This window comes from Orcinus orca, chromosome 2, assembly GCF_937001465.1.
Source record: "Orcinus orca chromosome 2, mOrcOrc1.1, whole genome shotgun sequence".
In the NCBI taxonomy this organism is placed as follows: domain Eukaryota; kingdom Metazoa; phylum Chordata; class Mammalia; order Artiodactyla; family Delphinidae; genus Orcinus; species Orcinus orca.
Window position 1 is genome coordinate 151,035,451 of NC_064560.1, and position 20,009 is coordinate 151,055,459.

The following is a 20,009-nucleotide window of genomic DNA, read 5'->3' on the forward strand; positions in this document are numbered from 1 at the left end:
ATTTAAAATGTTCCCAGCTCCCAACTTTTTCTACAGGTTCGGAGGTATATTTTAACATACTTGTTTACACAGGTGTTTTATTTTTTTAATCTATGTTACTACCCACTAGAACAAAAAATAGGTAATTCCTATAAACTCCAATTTCTTTGAAAATTCTAGGGTGTCGTTTTAGTTTAATCCTTTTTCTCTCTAGCCATAAGATTAACTGTTGGTAAATGCTGAGTAGTGCTTTCATGCTCTACAAGCAAGAATACTAAATAGGAAAAAAAGTAATTTTTATTACCTTATCACCACTTTTCATGAACCAACTTTGTTTTTCAGAAGATAATCAACGGATAACCCTCTAGGTTCAAACTGTTGTACACAGAGACGCTCATTCAAGAATAAATCATTATATTGTCACGGTTGAAAAGTATTTTTGGACGCCATTTCACACTCGTGAAAGTACATCTTAGACAAAATGGAATATTTAATACAAATCTGGGACCAGCGAGAGGCGAGCACGCAAAATTTAAGTGGGCGAGACTACTACGACCCTAAGTGTGAGCGCCTCCCTCGCCCCACCCAGGGCCTGGCCCTTCTTTAATAAATGGAATAAGGAGTCCGAAGGGTATGCATCTGGGGTCTGGACGGTCTTTCCAAGCCTTAGATGCAGTTAAGCCAGCCACTCCATCCAACCCACTAGCGGTTGCAAAGTGGGAATTTGTTCAACAGGAATGGGCAAGTCAAATAGTGTCATATCAAGTTCCCTTCTGACGTAGCAGGTGTCGCCTCCTGAGCACCAAAAACAACAAAACACCAGCCCATCAGCGCCGGGAAATGTCGCGCCCCAACTGGCACTAGGCAACTCGCAAAGGGCCGAAAGTATGCAGGCAAAAAGGCTTCCCCGGTAACAGGGAAGCTGATGCCTTTCCTTAGGAAACTCAAGGACCCCACGTGTGCGTGCAGCGCATTAACGGTCAACAGCGGAAACTAGGACTCGGCCCCAAACTATAAGAGCTGCGGCCGTCAGCGCGCGCTCCCGGGAAAGGACGTGGCGCCCCCGTCGATCGCCGGTTTCGGGAGACGCGCGCCGGGTCCTCAGGTGGTCGGTGTCCGCCCTCCGCGGGCCGCAGCCACAGTGCGGACTTGACCCTGCAAGGGAAAGGGGACGCCGCCCGTCCCTGCAGGACTCGTGGAGCCGCTGTACAAAGAACCCGGAGACGTCGGCACCACGAGCAGGCAGGCATATCCCCGAACAGCCGCGTGCTCTAGGACCCCGGCGGCGGCGCGGCGCGGCGCGGCGGGAAGGGGGAAGTTTCAAAGCCGGGAGGTGGCAGCTGGTTGCTGGAGCTACAGCGAGATGAAGTTGCACTGCGAGGTGGAGGTGGTCAGTCGGCACTTGCCGGCCTTGGGGCTGAGGAACAGGGGCAAGGGCGTCCGGGCGGTGTTGAGCCTCTGTCAGCAGGCGCCCAGGACTGAGCCGCGGCCCCGAGCTGGGGGCGAGCGGGGCGGCCGGCACCACGCCTGCCTGTTCATTTCCACTCTGAAGGACAAGCTCGGGACCCGCTATGAGGTGCGTGAAGCAGGCAGGTCAGGGGTGGCAGCCAGGCGCTCTTGCCCTAAGCGCCCGACTGTTCCCGAGGCTGGACTCCGTCTTAGGGGTTCCTGAGCGCCCGGACCCCGAACCCCATGACCACCCGGACCCCGGCGTCTCCCTACGGACCCCGAGGAGGAACGATTTTGAGAGTGCACGTCTTATTTTTCTTGCCCATTTCTGCGACTTTGTATTGACAGCCTTGCTGTTTAGTTGCAGATAGCAGCCCCGCCCCTTTAAAGCCTTGGAAATTTCGGCCTGCCGGATTAAACTATAAACGAAGCATCAGTCCAGTTTGGGGGAACTGTAAAATGACTACTCTTTGGTTCAGTAGATTCTGTTTCTCCACAGGCTTTTCGCTAGTTTTGTCTGTTTGTTGGTTTGTTTTGTTTGTTTTAAGGCTTTGTAGGGTGTTTCTAAGGTCATTAGGCCAGATTAGTACAGTAGTAAAGCAGTAATGCTTGGGTTGCATCTTGATATTTTTATTAAAGTTATTGGTTACTGCATCTCTCTCTCTTTTATTTCTCCTCAAATGTTTGATTTCCTAAGGCTTGATTTGTTAGGTCCAAGACTTTTTCGTATCTACCTAGCAGTAGTAAACCCTCCAGAAGAAGTTGGAAGTTGAAGTGGAATTTTTTGAAACAGAATTTTTAAAGTGCAAGTTTTATAAAATCCTTTTACGTTGATTACCAAGCACGTTATTTTGTGAAAATGACTGGAATAGTTTTGTGCCTACTATAATAAAATTGAGGGGACAATTCATCACCCACCATTGCATCTGACTCTTGACTGGACTTTATACAATTTCTGAGATTATTTCCCTTACAGTGTTTTACTCCTCAGTGAATACTCATAGTTGAGGAAAGGAGTTATTGCTGTTTCATTCAGAGCCACATAAATGTTTGATGTGAGTAGTTGAAAGTCTAAATAATTCCCCCCTTTCCATGGAATCAATTCGTATAATTTTTCGAATTAAAAGGACTTTAGAAATCACCCAAATTTTAAAAGTTAGAAAACTGTTAGGTGACAGAAGCAAACTCATAACCAGAATTGGGTCTCCCTTTTCTCCCTGTTGTCTTCCCTAAAACCTATCTTTTCATGCCCAGCTTAGGTACTGCCTATTTTCAGAGTCTGTTATGATCTCTCCTTTAAAACGTTTATTGCACTAATAGTCAGTAGCTGACCTAACCAAAATTTTATTGTAAACTGCTAGTTGAAGACTTACTGTGTGCAGGGTGCAGTGCTAGATACTGTGGCAAATAAACCTGATTTAGTCACTGTTTTTCCAAGACCAGAAAGGGAGAAACAGAAACCACCACTTATAAAGGTGGGCTATGATAAGTGCTGTAATAAAGGTAGAAGCAGAGTAGTATAATATCAAAAATGAGATCAATTCTGATTAAAGGTCTTGAGAAAGTTTTGTAGAAGAGGTGGTACCACAGGGCTTGGGACATAGTAGGTGTCAAGTAAACATTTATTGGTTGAATTAAGGTGGTTTTGTCCTGGGCCTTGAAGAGTAGGTATTAGTGCTCAGTATGGAAGTATCTTGGGGCTCTTTCTTACAGCCCTCTACTCTTCTGTCCTGACTTCAGCTGTCATCCATTTGACTGTGATTTCCAAATATGTTCTTTAGCTAGTCCTCTCCGTTAACTTCCAACTTGAGCCAGCTACCTACTGGAAGTCTTCACTTGGATGTGTAGCAGTATTTCAAACTCAAAATATCCCCAGATTAATTTTCCTTGCCATTCCCTAACCCTGCTTTTCTGACAGTCTTCTGCAACCCTTTAAGTAGTATTCTGCCCCATCCAGGCACCTTAAAGCCTTTCCCTCCCCACATCCAATATATTATTGAATTCTTTCAATTCTACTTCCTAGGTAGCTTTCATATTTTCATACCTCCTTCCATCCCAGCTGTAATCTAAATCACCATTGTCCCTTGCCTCGCTAGTTTCTTAAAGGATCTTCCTACTTCTACCGTTGTCTTTTTCCATCCCATTCTCCCCGTCCCAAAGTTCATTCTTACACTGTAGTTAAAGGAAGCTATTCCACATGTAGACCTAATCATGTTCCTATCTTAAGGTCAGTCAGTGGATATCACTGTTCCTAGGATAAAATCCAAAATTCTTAATATGGTTTACGAAATCTTTCACCATCTAATCTCTGTTTACCTCTCTAGGCTCACCTGCCTCTTTTCACTGGATCTTTCAGGTGCACTGAACATCTTTCAGCTCCTCACAGCTACCAAGCTCTCTTACCTTGAAGGCTTTGAACACATTGTTCCATCTTCTTGGTATGCTACCTGCTGTGTCTTCCCCCAGTATCTTCAGTTGCCTAACATCTCTTAATCCTTCATTCTTACCTTTAAGGTCACTTTCATACCCCTTCACTAATAAGGTCTTACAGCAACCTGTACTTCCCTTCTTTTAATATTTGTTATGCTTGTAATTACTTGTTTAATAACTATCTCTTATGAGATTGCCAACTTGATTAGTGTAATTACCATGCTGGTCTTACTTACCACTGTTGTCCCAAGCCCCCTGTCATAGTACCTGGTACATAGTGGCTTCTCAATAAATAGTTGCTGCATTGAAGTCTGAAGCAGAAGCAACATTAGTCATTAAAAATTTCTGAGCAGCTGTTATGTGTCAGTCACTTTTCTGGCTCCAGGGAAATAAAGGTGAACAAAGGAGACAAGATTCCTGCTTTCACTGAGTTTATATCTTGTGGGAGGCATGCCCACCCCAGACTAATGGGCTGAAGTTAAGAAGGCAAGTAGCTGCTATTGGCAATGGGAGAAAAGAAACATTCTCCTCAAACACAGGGGTTTCTGTTTTCGAAGAAGAAAGAGTTACTGGACAGGTAGAACAATTATGTCTCTTTTTGTGGCTGCATCGGGTCTTCGTTGCAGTGTGCAGGCTTCTCATTGCGGTGGCTTCTCTTGTTGCGGAGCACGGGCTTTAGGTGCATGGGCTTCAGTAGCTGTGGCTCGCGGGCTCTAGAGCGCAGGCTCAGTAGTTGTGGCGCACGGGCTTAGTTGCTCCACGGCATGTGGGATCTTCCAGGACCAGGGCTCAAACCCGTGTCCCCTGCATTGGCAGACGGATTCTTAACCACTGCACCACCAAGGAAGGCCCAGAACAATTATATCTTACCAGATGCTAGATAAGGAGTGTAAATACCCCAAAAACCACCCAAACAAAAACCTTTAAATCTTAAAACCACAGAACACCCAGACTTAAGAACTAAAGGCCAAACCAAACCTGGCAAAGTGACTGGCACATTCTAGTTGTAATAAATATTGAATAACAGTACCTGGTTTTGTCCTTTTTTCCCATTGGTTTTAAGCAGCTAAAGGAGAACATTGAGCAGTTCTTCACCAAATTCGTGGATGAGGGGAAAGCCACTGTTCGGTTAAAGGAGCCTCCCGTGGATATCTGTCTAAGTAAGGTATGGTATTAAAAACGTTAATGCTTAGATTGGTTGACTGTAAAGAGAATAGAGGCTCTTTTAGGATCCTGATACCCACATAGCTGAACAGAGACAGTCACTTGCTGGTATGTTTGAAGAAGTGACGGCAGTTTCCCTGTCATGCATGTATGGCCTCTAAAACGGCAGAGTCAGTCTCAGAAAAGTTGCCCAGGATGGGAAGGAAAACTGGGTTTGCTTCTGTGCCCAAGATGGAGCCTCAGGGTGTTCTTAGACAGAACTCTATAAGGCAGGTGGCACAGGTCTACGTTTTGCCAGCTGAATCACAGGTGATGAATCTAAATTTGGTGTTAAAAAAAAAGAATGAAATACGATTAGAAACACTTCAGGGGGTATTTTACTTACTATAATCACTTTTTAAAATACATAAACCATTAGAATAAAAAACTGTTTTCTTCTTTGCCTTACCTCACTTTTTCCTTTTCCCCCTTCCCAGAGGGTAGGAGCAGTGATCTGTTCAACCTTGCGGTATCCTTAACCCCAAGGCACGTGCTTTGTAAACATTAAAAGTTTAATAACTGTTTAAGGTATTTGTATTGAATGGAGGTGTTTTGTCCTACCTCCTCCTGTTCTTGTGGTTTTTCATTTTCTCTTATATTCAGCCTATCTTTCCACTAACTCCTTCTACCTAAAAACAAGCTGAGAGGTCTTACCAATTTAAAAAGTAGAATAGACAAATTTCTGGAAAATCAAGGCTAAATCTATTGGCTCCACTTTCTTGCTATCTCTTTTGACCTCTGCTTTCACTGGTTACTCACAAAACACTGCCTCAGAGATCAGTGATCTCCCTCCCATTTGCCAAATCACATTGCCGTTATTTCTTATCCTTTTTGAGCTCTGTAGAACTCGACACTGATGACCACTCTGGACCTACTGGCTGGACTACTTCACCCAGGTCACCAGACTTTCCTCACTCCACTTGACTGTGTATACTGCTGCCAAAATAGCTCTTGTCCTGTAATTCTCAACTCAAAATTCTTCAGTGATTTCCCACAGCCTGATCATTCTATCCTCCTTACCTTGGCATCAAGCTCATCTGTAATCTATCCCCGTACTATATTTCTTCTCTTTTACTGCTCTACAAAGCTCCTACATTCCAACCAAATAGGATCATATACTTAGTTTCCCAAACTTGCTGAAAGTTCACTAGTCCTTCACATATAAACTTTATGAAACTTCTAAAGTGTCCTGCAAGTATTAGTTATTTTTATTGATGACTTAGTTCACATACCACTTTACTAGTGATTTCTATGTCCAGCTGGAAGCAGTCTCTTGCTTTTGATGTTTTCTAGTACTTTTGGCATTGAGTGCTATTTGGCCTTGCTTTTTTTTTTTTTTTTTTTTTGCGGTACGCGGGCCTCTCACTGTTGTGGCCTCTCCCGCTGTGGAGCACAGGCTCCGGATGCACAGGCCCAGCGGCCATGGCTCACGGTCCCAGCCGCTCCACGGCATGCGGGATCGTCTTGGACCGGGGCACGAACCCGCGTCCCCTGCATCAGCAGGCGGACCCCCAACCACTGCGCCACCAGGGAAGCCCTGGCCTTGCTTTTGACAGGGCCGTTGCTTTTCACAATTCCTAGTGTTTGTGAATAACCCCCCCTAGGTGTTTTGCAGTGCACCGCACTACCTTATTCTATCTCAGAGGCACTGGAGATTTGGGTCAGTTCATCTTTTCTTTTTTTTTTGACTTTGGTTACTAAGTTTAAGTAACTTTTTTTGTGTTTTTTTTTTGGATTATAGTCGTTGGGTCAGTTCATCTTAAACCCAAATCTTAAGTGGAATCTTTTCATGCTTTCCTGTTTTATTTTATACTCTTATGGCTCCCCCTGTGAACAGTTTTATTTAGCGTATGTCTCTCAATATAATTTTTTCAAAAACGTTTAAAGTTTTTTGTATCTGTATTGAAATTTAGTGAAAATAGAATACTAAAAAAATTTGTACAGCCATTTTCAATAAATGATTGCGTGATTTGCATATATAACTTTACAGACTTTGTTTAGGATAGATTAGCATGGATGCATTATCTAAAATGGAATTTATAATTGTACAACTTATTTTTATGTATTCAGGCCAATTCCAGCAGTCTAAAGGGTTTCCTTTCAGCTGTGAGACTGGCTCACAGAGGCTGTGATGTTGAGGCACCACTTTTAACCTTCACACCATTGAAGACTTCAGAATTTGAAAAATTTAAAACTAAGATGGTTATCACATCCAAAAAGGACTATCCTCTAAGCAAGAACTTCCCCTATTCTCTGGAACATCTTCAGACTTCTTATTGTGGGCTTGCCCGGGTTGATATACGTATGCTTTCCTTAAAAAACCTTAGAAAATTAGACTTGAGTCACAACCATATAAAAAAGCTTCCAGCTACAATTGGAGACCTCATCCACCTTCAAGAACTTAACCTGAATGATAATCACTTGGAGTCATTTAGTGTAGCCTTGTGTCAGTCTACACTCCAGAAGTCACTTCGGAGTTTGGATCTCAGCAAGAACAAAATTAAGGCACTCCCTGTGCAGTTTTGCCAGCTCCAAGAACTTACAGATTTAAAACTTGATGATAATGAATTGATTCGACTTCCTTTCAAGATGGGACAACTGACAAACCTGCGTTTTTTGTCAGCGGCTCGAAATAAGCTTCCGTTTTTGCCTAGTGAATTTAAAAATTTATCTCTTGAGTACTTGGATCTTTTTGGAAATATTTTTGAACAACCAGAAGTCCTTCCAGTTATAAAGCTGCAAATGCCATTAACTTTATTGGAATCTTCTGCGCGAACCGTACTATATAATAGGTAAGCCTTTGATAGCATCCTGGTATTCTCATCATCCTCAGAGTAACAAAGTCTTTAACATAGCTTATGACGCTGTGCACAATGACGCTTTGCTCCAGTGGCCGTCCTGCTGTTCCTTACCTCTGCTTAGAATGCTTTTCCTCCAGAAAGTCTCATAGCTTACTTTCTCACTTCAGTTCTCTGCGCAAGTGGCACCCCAGAAAGGTCTTTCCTGACTACTCTATCTAAAGTGTTATCCCCCACCCCCTTACATTGCTTGATTTTTTTGTCATAGGATTTATTACCTGGAATGATACATATTTTTTAACATTTGTTCGTTTTCTGTCAGATATTCTCACTAGAATGTAAGATCCATGAGGGCATGGACTTTGCCTTATTCTCCACTATTTCCCTTGGGTCTAAAATGTGATATCTATCCCCCATACCTGCAATATGTTAGGGAATGAATGAATGAAGAATGAGTGAGTGAGTGAGTGAATAAATCAATGAATGACATTGTTTCTCAGAGTCTGGTTCCCTGACCAGCAGCATCAGCATCACCTAGGAATTTGTTAGAGGTGCAAGTTCTTGAGCTTCACCTCACACTGGCTGAATCAGAAATTCTGAGGGTGGGGTCCGGCTCTCTGTGTTTTAACAAGTCCTCCAGGTATCTCTGATACAGTCTAAAAGTTTGAGAACTCCAATCGGACATAGTGGTAAAGTGTGGTCTTTGGAGTCAGACTTAGGTGTGATTTCTGGCTTCACCCCTTAGTGTGGCTTTAGCAAGTTATTTAACCTCTTTGATTGAATCTCATCTGTGGAGCAGGAACAATAATACCCACTTTACAGAGTTGTGAAGATAAATGATCTAATGTAATGGCAAAGCATTTGGCATATAGGAGGACTCAGTAGCTCCTGGTTCTCTTCCCTTGTCTTTGAACACTAACTGCAGTTGGTCATGAGACACCAAATTCCAGTTATTCATTTTATTCAGGCTTTCATATAGGAGTGGAGGCTAAGATGTGAACCAAATTACTATTGAGTGCTTATAAAATGGTAGGAACACCATATTTTGAAGAAGAGATTCTTAACTTTTTTTTAGTGGGGAGAGACTCTTAAAAAAAGAAAAATGACAGAAGTTATGGGCCTAGAAAAATGCACACATGAATAAACACAGACTTTTGCGTACAACTTTATAATGCTCATAGACCCCACTGAAACCCAAGCCAGTCTTTCCTCGTCACCATCCCTAGCTTAAGAGCTCTTATCCTAAAGCAGTGGTTCTCAAATTTTACTTCACATTTAGAATCACCTGAGGAGCTTCAAAAAATTCTGATGGTTAGTCCCCACCCCAGACTTATTAAATCAGAATGTTTGGGAGGGGACTTCCCTGGTGGCGCAGTGGTTAAGAATCCGCCTGCCAATGCAGGGGACACGGGTTAGATCCCTGCTCCGGGAAGGTCCCACATGCCGTGGAGCAACTAAGCCTGTGTACCACAACTACTGAGCCTGCACTCTAGAGCCCGGGAGCCACAACTACTGAGCCCGTGTGCTGCAACTACTGAAGCCCGGGCGCCCTAGAGCCTGTGCTCTGCAACGAGAAGCCCGCGCACCGCCATGAAGAGTAGCCCCCGCTCACCACAACTAGAGAAAGCCCACGTGCAGCAACGAAGACCCAACTCAGCCAAAAATAAATAAATAAAATATAAATAAATTTGAAAAAAAAAAAAAAGAATGGGAGTAGGACCCAGTATTTTTCTAACTCCCCAGGTATTCTAATGCATGGCCAGCTAGGATTAAGAACCGCAGCTTGCTTTTCAAACTTTAAGTGCATTCACATCACCTGGGAGTCTTGTTTAGCAGCTTCTGTTTTAGAGGTCTGTAGTAGAGATCTCCTTTTTTTAAATTTATTTTTATTTTTAACATCTTTATTGGAGTATAATTGCTTTACAGTGGTGTGTTAGTTTCTGCTTTATAACAAAGTGAATCAGTTATACATATACATATGTTCCCATATCTCTTCCCTCTTGCCATATCTCTTCTCTCTTCCCTATCTTCCCTCTTCCCATATCTCTTGCCTCCCACCCTCCCTATCCCACCCCTCTAGGTGGTCACAAAGCACCAAGCTGATCTCCCTGTGCTATGCGGCTGCTTCCCACTAGCTATCTGTTTTACGTTTGGTAGTGTATATATGTCCATGCCACTCTCTCACTTCGTCCCAGCTTACCCTTCCCCCTCCCCATATCCTCAAGTCCATGCTCTAGTAGGTCTGTGTCTTTATTCCCATCTTGCCCCTAGGTTCCTCATGACATTTTTTTTCTTAGATTCCATATATACGTGTTAGCATGCGGTATTTGTTTTTCTCCTTCTGACTGACTTCACTCTGTATGACAGACTCTAGGTCTATCCACCTCACTACAAATAACTCAATTTCGTTTCTTTTTATGGCTGAATAATATTCCATTGTATACGTGCCACATCTTCTTCATCCATTCATCTGTCGGTGGACACTTAGGTTGCTTCCATGTCCTGGCTATTGTAAATAGAGCTGCAGTGAACATTTTGGTACATGACTCTTTTTGAATTATGGTTTTCTCAGAGTATATGCCCAGTAGTGGGATTGCTGGGTCGTATGGTAGTTCTATTTGTAGTTTTTTAAGGAACCTCCATACTGTTCTCCATAGTGGCTGTATCAGTTTACATTCCCACCAACAGTGCAAGAGAGTTCCCTTTTCTCCACACCTTCTCCAGCATTTATTGTTTCTAGATTTTTTGATGATGGCCATTCTGACTGGTGTGAGATGATATCGCATTGTAGTTTTGATTTGCATTTCTCTAATGATTAATGATGTTGAGCATTCTTTCATGTGTTTGTTGACAATCTGTATATCTTCTTTGGAGAAATGTCTATTTAGGTCTTCTGCCCATTTTTGGATTGCCTACATTCCAGGCGAGGCTGCTAGTCCATGAACTACACTTTGAATACAAAGGCTCTAAAAGTAACTAAGGGCTCATTGTTTTAAGGCAGTGATCCTCAGAAGTTGAGAGTGCATCACAATCATGCTTATTGTAACACAGTACTTACTAAAGCAGATTGCTGGTCCCCACCCTCAGAGATTCTTACTCAGTAAATTTGGAGTGGGGATGAAACTGCATCTATAACAAGTTCCAAGGGAATGTTGATGCTGCTGCTCAGGGGACCACACTTTGAGAAACACTGGTTTAAGGCATTGACTCTTAACTAGGATTTGAGAATTACCTATTAAATGACAATACATGTAAGTACCTAGAACAGTGTCTTGTTCATAATAGGTCCCAATAAATACTTATTGGATGTATAAATACAAGTAATTTGCTTCTCTGGCAATTAAAAACCAATGTTGTTATCATTAGTTGTGGAGGAGTTCCTAAATAATATAGATGAGAAATATATATCTAGATTTTCTGGTAATCTAGGTCCTAGATTCTACCTCAGACCAACTAGTTCAGAATCTCCAGAGATGGACCCCTATTGTATGTCATGTATTTTTTTAAATCTCCAGAAGTGATACTGATGATTCAGGTTAAGACCACTGATTTGTGAGAAACATGTGTCTTTTGGAAATGTACTTCTCCCGAGTTTCTTGTTCTGTGTTTTCTCTGAGACTTACATATGAAAAAAATATATATATTGTACTTATTCAAATTTGAAAATTATGTCCAAATGAGAAATACTATAAATGGTTACTGATGATTTGAAAAGATCATAACAGATTGGCTAAGGTGACTCTGATCTTTACTAAAGTATAATTTTGCATGTTTTGAGCTCCCTTGTTTTAAAAAGAATATAGATCCAAAGCCATGAGAACAGCATCTGTTATCTAGCTATTGATAAATTGTCCTAACTGGGACTTCCCTGGAGGCACAGTGGTTAAGAATCCGCCTGCCAATGCAGGGGACACGGGTTCAATCCCTGGTCTGGGAAGATCCCACGTGCCGCGGAGCAGCTGAAGCCGTGTGCCACAACTACTGAGCCTGCACTCTAGAGCCTGCGAGCCACAGCTACTGAAGCCCGCATACCTAGAGCCCACACACCAAGAGAAGCCACCGCAATGAGAAGGCCGCGCATTGCAACAAAGAGTAGCCCCCACTCATCTCAACTAGAGAAAGCCCTCGTGCAGCAACAAAGACCCAATGCAGCCAAAAATAACAATTTATTTTTAAAAAAATTGTCCTAACTACTGGTTATAAACATAAAGTTATAGTCTATTAGAAAAATATGTTGTAACTTAAATTATGTTGGATAGAAAGTACAGTTTTTAACTGTTTCCTGTTTCCTTAGACTATAACCAATAGCCTGGAATGTAAACATTGTTACTTACACAAGTAAGTAACTTGTGAAAAAAATTGTTACTTACACAAATAATAAATTCGTACATGTGAAAAAATTAAAAATTGCAAACAAGGCCAATACCAAATCCCTTAGGAAGAGTAGGCCACTATTTTTGATTTGATGTGTATGTTTTCAGACTTTTCTAATAGGGTTTTAAACTCCAGTTTAAATTATAATAGTAGGTTTTATTTATTTGTTGAAAAAGATCTGAACACCTATTATGTGCCAGCCTAGGTACTAGAGAAACAACAAAGAGAACAGTGTGGGGGAGACGCAAAGTGATGGCGGTATGGTTGTGTTTAGGGTGGAGTAGCGAGCTGGGAGGTGGGCAGGCAACCTCAAGAAACTGTCTCTTAGTGTCTTGTAGATGAGGGTTTTGAGTTTGACTTGATTTGATTTTTTTTTTTGACTTACTTGGATTTTAATTGTATTGGGCACCATTGAAATTTTAAGCAAATTTTAAGTGAATGAATTTAAGCAAGGTTAAATTGCTTACTTGGCTACTAAAGTAAAACTAATGTCCCAAACAACATGTGTTTTAAATTTGTTTCACACAGTTTAAAATTCCCTTTTGAACATTTGATGCCTATGAGAGTATATGGATTGATTGATTGATTTTTAAATTAATTTATTTTTGGCTGCGTTGGGTCTTCGTTGCAGTGCGCGGGCTTCTCATTGGGGTGGCTTCTCGTTGCGGAGCATGGGCTCTAGGCACGCGGGCTTCAGTAGTTGTGGCTCGCGGGCTCTAGAGCACAGGCTCAGTAGTTGTGGCACACAGGCCTTAGTTGCTCGGCGGCATGTGGGATCTTCCCAGACCAGGGCTCGAACCCGTGTCCCCAGCATTGGCAGGCGGATTCTTAACCACTGTGCCACCAGGAAAGCCCCTATATGGATTTATTTAAATAAATGTTTCTTCACAGATAGAACGAGTAATTCTCTCATTATCATTTATAAGAATTGTATGACAGAGCCATACGTTTAAATTATGTTATACTGGTCATACAGTATAATTATATAAAGGACAGATGGCTCTTTCATTGTATTCAGTGGATTATGCTAATTAAGTGGCAGTGCTAAAAGATACTTTATGGAGTGGTATAGATCCTCTTAGGTTTACAAAATATGTCATATGCTGTTACTTAGTATATTTTCCCCATTTGTACCAGTTAGGAAAATAAAACAATATATTGAGTTAATTAAGAGTAATTTTATTTTTCCATCGTTATAATTTCAGTGTCCAGTAATTCATGAAGTTTTGAAGTTTGAATCTAGTACATGAAGTTTTGAATCTAGTAACACATTAAAAACTATTTTTAAAATATTTTTTTCCAATAGGATTCCATATGGCTCTCATATCATTCCTTTCCATCTTTGCCAAGATTTGGATACTGCAAAAACGTGTGTTTGTGGAAGATTCTGTCTAAGTTGTTTTATTCAAGGAACTACTACCATGAACCTACACTCTGTTGCTCACACTGTGGTCTTAGTAGATAATATGGGTGGTACTGAAGCACCTGTTGTCTCTTACTTCTGTTCTCTAACCTGTTATGTAAATTCCTGTGATATGTTAATGTAATAAGTGATACCACAAAAAGAAATTTCATTTAGTTACAGGCCAATTTGGGACTCACTTATTGTTTACATGTCAAATTGGAGAAAGGGAAGCTTTTCTTGGGTTTTGTATACTTGCTTGAGGGGAAAAATGCGTTAGTGTAACATTTTCGATCATTTGGCTGTAATATCTTAATTTCATTAAAACCTAATTTTATTGTGGTGTTAACTTTTATCAGCTTATTGCACTTGTGTTATTTCAGCCTAGTGTTTCCAGAATGGGTTGTGGGGCTATTTTTTAATGTTAAAACAGATATTGATCCCAACCACTCTGGTCATAGAATTTTCTTATCAGTTTTCATCTTGCGTTTCAGTTAAAGAAATTGAATTTCTAGGACTTCCCTGGTGGTCCAGTGGCTAAGACTCTGTTCCCAGTGCAGGGGGCCCAGGTTCAATCCCGGGTCAGGGAACTAGATCCCATATGCCACAACTAAGACCCAGTGCAGCCAAATAAATAAATATCAAAAAAAAAAAATTGTTTCTGTATGCAGAAAATATACTTTGCACTAATATAGTCTAAACTGTAGTGAGAACTTGTTTGATATGAAACTACATATAAGTTTTTAAGCACTTTTGTGTTTTTCAGGTATATTATTCTAAATATATATGGAATTTTATATTCACCATACATAAAGTAGGAGTTGCTTTGGACAGACTTAAGCTTTTACACGTTTTATAATATTAATTCCATAATCTTTGTTGTGATTTCTAAGATTTTTAATTTTTAGGGCTGGAATGAAGTTTTGGGGTTGGGTGGGAGTAGCAGAAAATTGCTACGTTTACTAAGTTCTGTATTATATGAGGGTGGTTCTTTTTGTTTTAGTCACTTAATATGTTTAAGTTTTTTAATTAAAAAACTGATAGCAATATATCAGCCACAATATACCAGCTAAAGGATGATTAGGATTTGAACTAGAGCAGAGGATATATAAAAGGAACCAACTTAAAAGAATCTTGGAAAATGGAAGCAGAACTGTTTCATTCTCCTCATTCCCACTGTCTTTCAAATCAGCCTCTCTCCTAGATCACTGCAACAGTGTCAGAACTAGCCTCTGGGAACAAAGGAGGGGAAAGAGTGTAAGTATCTGGAGAAAAATCCTCTCTGTGAACCTAGATCGGGGATTTCCAGCCCAGGCTTTATACTGCCTTCTAAAAGTTAATTCACTTTTGCTCTTTAAAACTAAGAATTCTGTAATTAAGTATCTTAGGATTTTCTGAACTCATAAATTGGTGAGACATTGCCTGAAAATATTATAAAACTATATTAAAACATGGTTCTTTAAAAAGTGAAGTTTTGTGGCATAGTTAAAATTTAGTGCATATCTGATTTTTACATGTTCCTGTAGAAAGACAATTATTTCTTCATCAATAAATGTAAATATAAAAGTCTGTGTTGGGGGGCTTCCCTGGTGGCGCAGTGGTTGAGTCCGCCTGCTGATGCAGGGGACATGGGTTCATGCCCTGGTCCGGAAGATCCCACATGCCGCGGAGCGGCTGGGCCCGTGAGCCATGGCCGCTGAGCCTTCGCGTCCGGAGCCTGTGCTCTGCAACGGGAGAGGCCGCAACAGTGAGAGGCCCGCGTACCGCAAAAAAAAAAAAAAAAAAAAGTCTGTGTTGGGAATAAGTGCCCACCATGTTATTCCTACACCCTAGCCCTTTGCATTCTTGCTCATCTACAAGCCATCCCCATTGTAAGCATCTTAGCCTAAAATTCATTTACAAAAAGCAGGGTCTTTATTTTTGGCTGCATTGGGTCTTTGTTACTGCACACGGCTTTCTTTAGTTGCGGTGAGCGGGAGCTACTCTTCCTTGCAGTGCACGGGCTTCTCACTGGATGGCTTCTCTTTTTGCAGAGCTCGGGCTCTAGGCGTGTGGGCTTCAGTAGTTGTGGCGCATGGGCTTAGTTAGTTGCTCTGCAGCATGTGGGATCTTCCCAGACCAGGGCTTGAACCTGTGTCCCCTGCATCAGCAGGTGGATTCTTAACCACTGCGCCACCAGGGAAGCCCACCTTCTTTTTATATAAATACAAGATGCCAATTTTTGTGGAACTAAATTTAAATAATGAATTAGATAAGAGGATGAACCTTAGTTCACTTACAAATAATTTACCATTATTTCTTTAATTTACAGCCAAATTAGGCCTGTGATTTTACTTATATTTTAAAAAATACAAAAGATTTGAGTAAGAATATCACTGTATTTATTCTCATACAGGCAATTTTTCTATAACTTAAACATTTTGCTCTCAAAAATAGAAGAACAAAAGATTCCCAAAGCTTAGAATTGGATCACTTGGCCCTTTCTCTTCTTATCTCCTCCGAGTTCAAAATGCTTGCATCTCTTAATGGCCAGCATCCTCTTGGACCTGCAGTTGGGCTCAACACATTCAAGCCTCAGTACGATCTTCTTTGTGGTTTTAGCCTTCTTCCGGAAGATTGGCTTTGTTTGCCCACCATAGCCACTCTGCTTCCGATCATAGCGCCTCTTTCCCTGGGCATACAGGGAATCTTTGCCCTTCTTATACTGGGTCACTTTGTGAGGCTGATGCTTTCCACACTTCTTACAGAAAGTCCTTCGGGTTTTAGGTACATTGACCATCTTTGCAGTAGAGGTGTCTTCACGATGAAAACTGTTGTAAAATATTTAAAATACGGCAGCAAACGTTAAACATTTTGAAAATTCAAGTGTTTTATAAATATTTATAGGAAGATAACATTACACAAGTCAGTAACGTATAACTGCACCAAGTATTCTTTTTCCGTATGAGTAAATGCACATGTACGTGCACAGCTTTTGGAAATCCTTAAATTATTGGAGCATTTATAGAATGAAACTCACTGAAAAACAGCAAGAGCAGCAAACAGCAAGAGCAGCAACACAGGGACGCCCAGTACAGTTTCCCCCACAAAGTGGGTTCCTCTGGGGCTTAATTTACCGTGGCTGCCCAACAACTAAAGCGTAGTGGTGTGATACCTGATTTTCTTTGGCAGAGAAAGAAGGCCGAGGCTAGAGTTTATTTTCGCCTCTCCGCGCACCCTCTCCCTCCATGTTCTAGCTCCCGGGCATGCCCGACTCGGGGCGCGGTGTAGAGCCACCTCCACGGCCCGCCCCGTCCCTTCTCCGAGAACCGCATCAGCCTGGTTTCACTTTTCCCTCCGAAGCATCGTCATCCTTTCCTCAGCAGCCCTGAAGGCTGACGTGTCCCTAATAAGTGCTTCCCGGCCCAGCAGCCGCCATGCGAGAGCCCCTTTCCGGAAGGGAGAAGCCCGTTTTTGAAATCCACCAACCAAGGCGGCGGGCCTCGCCCTCCCTCTCCTACCAGGGCCCACACGGCCCAGCCCTGGATCCTGAGCACTGGGGACTCCAGCCGGAATCGCCACCGCCCCGCACCCCGCTTACCTGGAAAACCCGCGTCCACGCTCCGACCTCGTTCTGCTCACGCCTCACAGGAAAGGAAGGAACGCCCCGGATGTAGGAACTGAGCCTGAGCGACCGCGCTGCGGCCCAATAGGCAGCGGGCGGCGACGGCCGTGCGTCTCCAGACTCGACCGGGAAGCGCCAACCGACGGCCCGAGGGGCGGGGCGGAGGGGTGTGGGCCCGGGGACCGCGGCGTACGGCGGGTCGGTCGCTGGTTGTCAGGACAGTCACCGCCGGAGTGGGGCGAGGGTACGTCCCTTGGTCTGAGACGTCCGGGGCCGCGTAAAGATGAGAGCACAGAGGACGCAGGGCCGCTGGAAGCGCAGGTAACGGAGCCGGAGTGCGGTGGGGCCGCGACAGGCTTCTTCCGGGACCCGTGCTGGATGGAGAGGACCGAGGCGACGCCGTGCCGCGGCTCCTAGCGGCGGGGCCGGTGCCCGAGCTGCAGCTGCCAGGCGACGATGTGTGGAGCCCGGGCGGCGCGGGGGAGCTGAGAGCCTTCGGGCCCCAGGACCCCCGGGGCCCGGGATGAGTTAGCGAGGACAGCCGCGGGGGCCAGTTCCGACTGCTGCAGGCCACGGCCGCCGCCCGCCCGCCCCTTCCGCGCCGGAGCCTCTAGCTCCTTTCCGCGCTCGTCTGCCTGCCTGCGCTCCTGGCGCCGGAGACCATGAGGTTCCGTATCTACAAGCGGAAGGTGCTGATCTTGACGCTCGTGGTGGCCGCTTGCGGCTTCGTCCTCTGGAGCAGCAATGGGCGACAAAGGAAGAACGAGGCCCTCGCCCCGCCGCTGCTGGACGCCGAGCCCGCGCGGGGTGCAGGCGCCCGGGCCGGGGACCATCCCGCCGTGTCCGTGGGCATCCGCCGGGGCTCCAACGAGTCGGCGGCTCCGCTAGTCGCGGCGGCCCCGCACCCCGAGGTGAACAACCTGACTCTGCGGTACCGGTCCTTAGTGTACCAGCTGAACTTTGACCAGACGGTGAGGAATGTAGGTAAGGCCGGCTCCTGGGCCCCCCGAGAGCTGGTGCTGGTGGTCCAGGTGCACAACCGGCCTGAATACCTCAAACTGCTGCTGGACTCACTTCGAAAAGCCCAGGGAATCGACAACGTCTTCGTTATCTTTAGCCATGACTTTTGGTCGACCGAGATCAATCAGCTGATTGCTGGAGTGGATTTCTGTCCGGTTCTGCAGGTGTTCTTTCCTTTTAGTATTCAGTTGTACCCCAACGAGTTTCCGGGCACTGACCCCAGAGATTGCCCCAGAGACGTGGAGAAGAATGCAGCTTTGCAGATGGGATGCATTAATGCTGAATATCCCGACTCCTTCGGCCATTATAGAGAGGCCAAATTCTCCCAAACCAAACACCACTGGTGGTGGAAGCTGCATTTTGTATGGGAGAGGATCAAAGTCCTTCGAGACTATGCTGGCCTCATACTTTTCCTAGAAGAGGATCACTACTTAGCCCCTGACTTTTACCATGTCTTCAAAAAGATGTGGCAATTAAAGCAGCAAGAGTGTCCTGAGTGTGATGTTCTCTCCCTGGGGACCTATACTGCCATTCGCAGTTTCTATGGCGTTGCTGACAAGGTAGATGTGAAAACGTGGAAATCCACAGAGCACAATATGGGTCTGGCCTTGACCCGGGATGCCTATCAGAAGCTGATTGAGTGCACAGATACTTTCTGTACTTACGATGATTATAACTGGGACTGGACCCTTCAGTATTTGACTGTATCTTGCCTTCCAAAATTCTGGAAAGTGCTGGTTCCTCAAGTTCCTAGGATTTTTCATGCTGGAGACTGTGGTATGCACCACCAAAAAACCTGTAGACCATCCACCCAGAGTGCCCAAATTGAGTCACTCTTAAATAATAACAAACAGTACCTGTTTCCAGAAACTCTAACTATCAGTGAGAAGTTTATGGCAGCCCTTTCCCCACCTAGGAAAAATGGAGGGTGGGGAGATATTAGGGACCATGAACTCTGTAAAAGTTATAGAAGACTGCAGTAAAAAAATCACAATTACAAAAGCAAAAGTAGTGACAGTCTTCTATTTTTGATATTTGTCCAAACAGAATATACAATTGAATAAAAGGGTTTAGGAACTGGTTTCTGCTTTAGTACAACAACAACAGAATTCTCGTAAAAGGTGTCCCAATATAGTAATCTTTTCCTTTTATGTCTGATTAAGATGTAAAACAAGTTTTCATTTTGAGAATTGGGTTTTAAAGCTCAATGTGTATCTGCTAAAGGTAATCATTATTGTTAATTGATAAGAAAGAAGAGGAGAAATTTTATTTAAATTGCATCTATTAATCTTTTTATCCGGAACTTTGTACACTTTTCCACGTTCAAGACTTCTTTTAAGTACAGCAGAATTTATTTAAAATTGTCATATTAGTAAAAAGTATTACAATCAAATTGTTAAGAGTATTAATGGAACAAGCCCAGCTTCACTCTTGACACAGTTACTAGGAAGGGATTGCTTCACTGGTTTTATAACTGGAAAGTTATGTTAAACACCCTGTCAGAACAGAGTCATTTTCAGTATTAAAGATTCCTGTATTATTGTGTTAAGATTTGCCGTGCTTTGGAACCTTCATAGAACACACTTTCTTTTGGAATGTATTTGATTGATAAGAAAGTTTAAACACTGTTTTCACCTCAATGTAGAAATACAGTGGTTTTTTTTTTTTCTTTTAGTGCTGCCAAAATAAAATACTCATTTTTGCATAAAAAGATTCCTGATCATTTTGCAGAATAAATTTTTACACCAAA

At 43.1% G+C, this 20,009-nt stretch overlaps 3 protein-coding genes across 6 annotated transcripts; 2 read left to right on the forward strand and 1 right to left on the reverse strand.

Annotated features, from left to right (window-relative positions):
* The first annotated feature begins 840 nt into the window (after positions 1–840).
* LRR1 (leucine rich repeat protein 1) lies at positions 841–13,996 on the forward strand. 3 transcript variants are annotated; one of them, XM_033428445.2, is made up of 4 exons: positions 841–1,555; positions 4,922–5,023; positions 7,132–7,853; positions 13,540–13,996. In XM_033428445.2, the coding sequence occupies exons 1-4, from the start codon at positions 1,343–1,345 to the stop codon at positions 13,778–13,780; spliced, it is 1,278 nt and encodes a 425-aa protein (XP_033284336.1). In that variant the 5' UTR covers positions 841–1,342; the 3' UTR covers positions 13,781–13,996. The 3 variants fall into 3 exon arrangements, with proteins under 3 accessions (XP_033284336.1, XP_004270069.1, XP_004270068.1); XM_004270020.3 differs by having other exon boundaries at positions 846–1,555; positions 4,925–5,023; XM_004270021.3 differs by lacking the exon at positions 7,132–7,853 and having other exon boundaries at positions 842–1,555; positions 4,925–5,023.
* A 1,997-nt stretch (positions 13,997–15,993) lies between these two features.
* On the reverse strand, positions 15,994–17,357 carry RPL36AL (ribosomal protein L36a like). 2 transcript variants are annotated; one of them, XM_004270022.4, is made up of 2 exons: positions 17,216–17,357; positions 15,994–16,445 (listed from the first exon to the last, which is right to left on the reverse strand). In XM_004270022.4, the coding sequence occupies exon 2, from the start codon at positions 16,412–16,414 to the stop codon at positions 16,094–16,096; it is 321 nt and encodes a 106-aa protein (XP_004270070.1). In that variant the 5' UTR covers positions 16,415–16,445; positions 17,216–17,357; the 3' UTR covers positions 15,994–16,093. The 2 variants fall into 2 exon arrangements, with proteins under 2 accessions (XP_004270070.1, XP_012388548.1); XM_012533094.3 differs by lacking the exon at positions 17,216–17,357 and adding an exon at positions 16,790–17,092.
* Positions 17,358–17,519: 162 nt separating this feature from the next.
* On the forward strand, positions 17,520–19,970 carry MGAT2 (alpha-1,6-mannosyl-glycoprotein 2-beta-N-acetylglucosaminyltransferase). Its single transcript, XM_012533086.3, has one exon. It carries the CDS (start codon positions 17,902–17,904, stop codon positions 19,240–19,242), a length of 1,341 nt encoding a protein of 446 aa, XP_012388540.1. The 5' UTR covers positions 17,520–17,901; the 3' UTR covers positions 19,243–19,970.
* The last annotated feature ends 39 nt before the right edge of the window (positions 19,971–20,009 follow it).

Excerpts from the sequence above, each read along its gene's own strand:
- LRR1 (XM_033428445.2), top strand. The coding sequence starts at position 1,343 with ATGAAGTTGCACTGCGAGGTGGAGGTGGTCAGTCGGCACTTGCCGGCC. Across the intron at positions 1,556-4,921 it reads AGCTCGGGACCCGCTATGAG|CAGCTAAAGGAGAACATTGA; the intron begins GTGCGTGAAGCA and ends ATTGGTTTTAAG. Across the intron at positions 5,024-7,131 it reads TGGATATCTGTCTAAGTAAG|GCCAATTCCAGCAGTCTAAA; the intron begins GTATGGTATTAA and ends TTATGTATTCAG.
- RPL36AL (XM_004270022.4), bottom strand. The coding sequence starts at position 16,414 with ATGGTCAATGTACCTAAAACCCGAAGGACTTTCTGTAAGAAGTGTGGA.
- MGAT2 (XM_012533086.3), top strand. The coding sequence starts at position 17,902 with ATGAGGTTCCGTATCTACAAGCGGAAGGTGCTGATCTTGACGCTCGTG.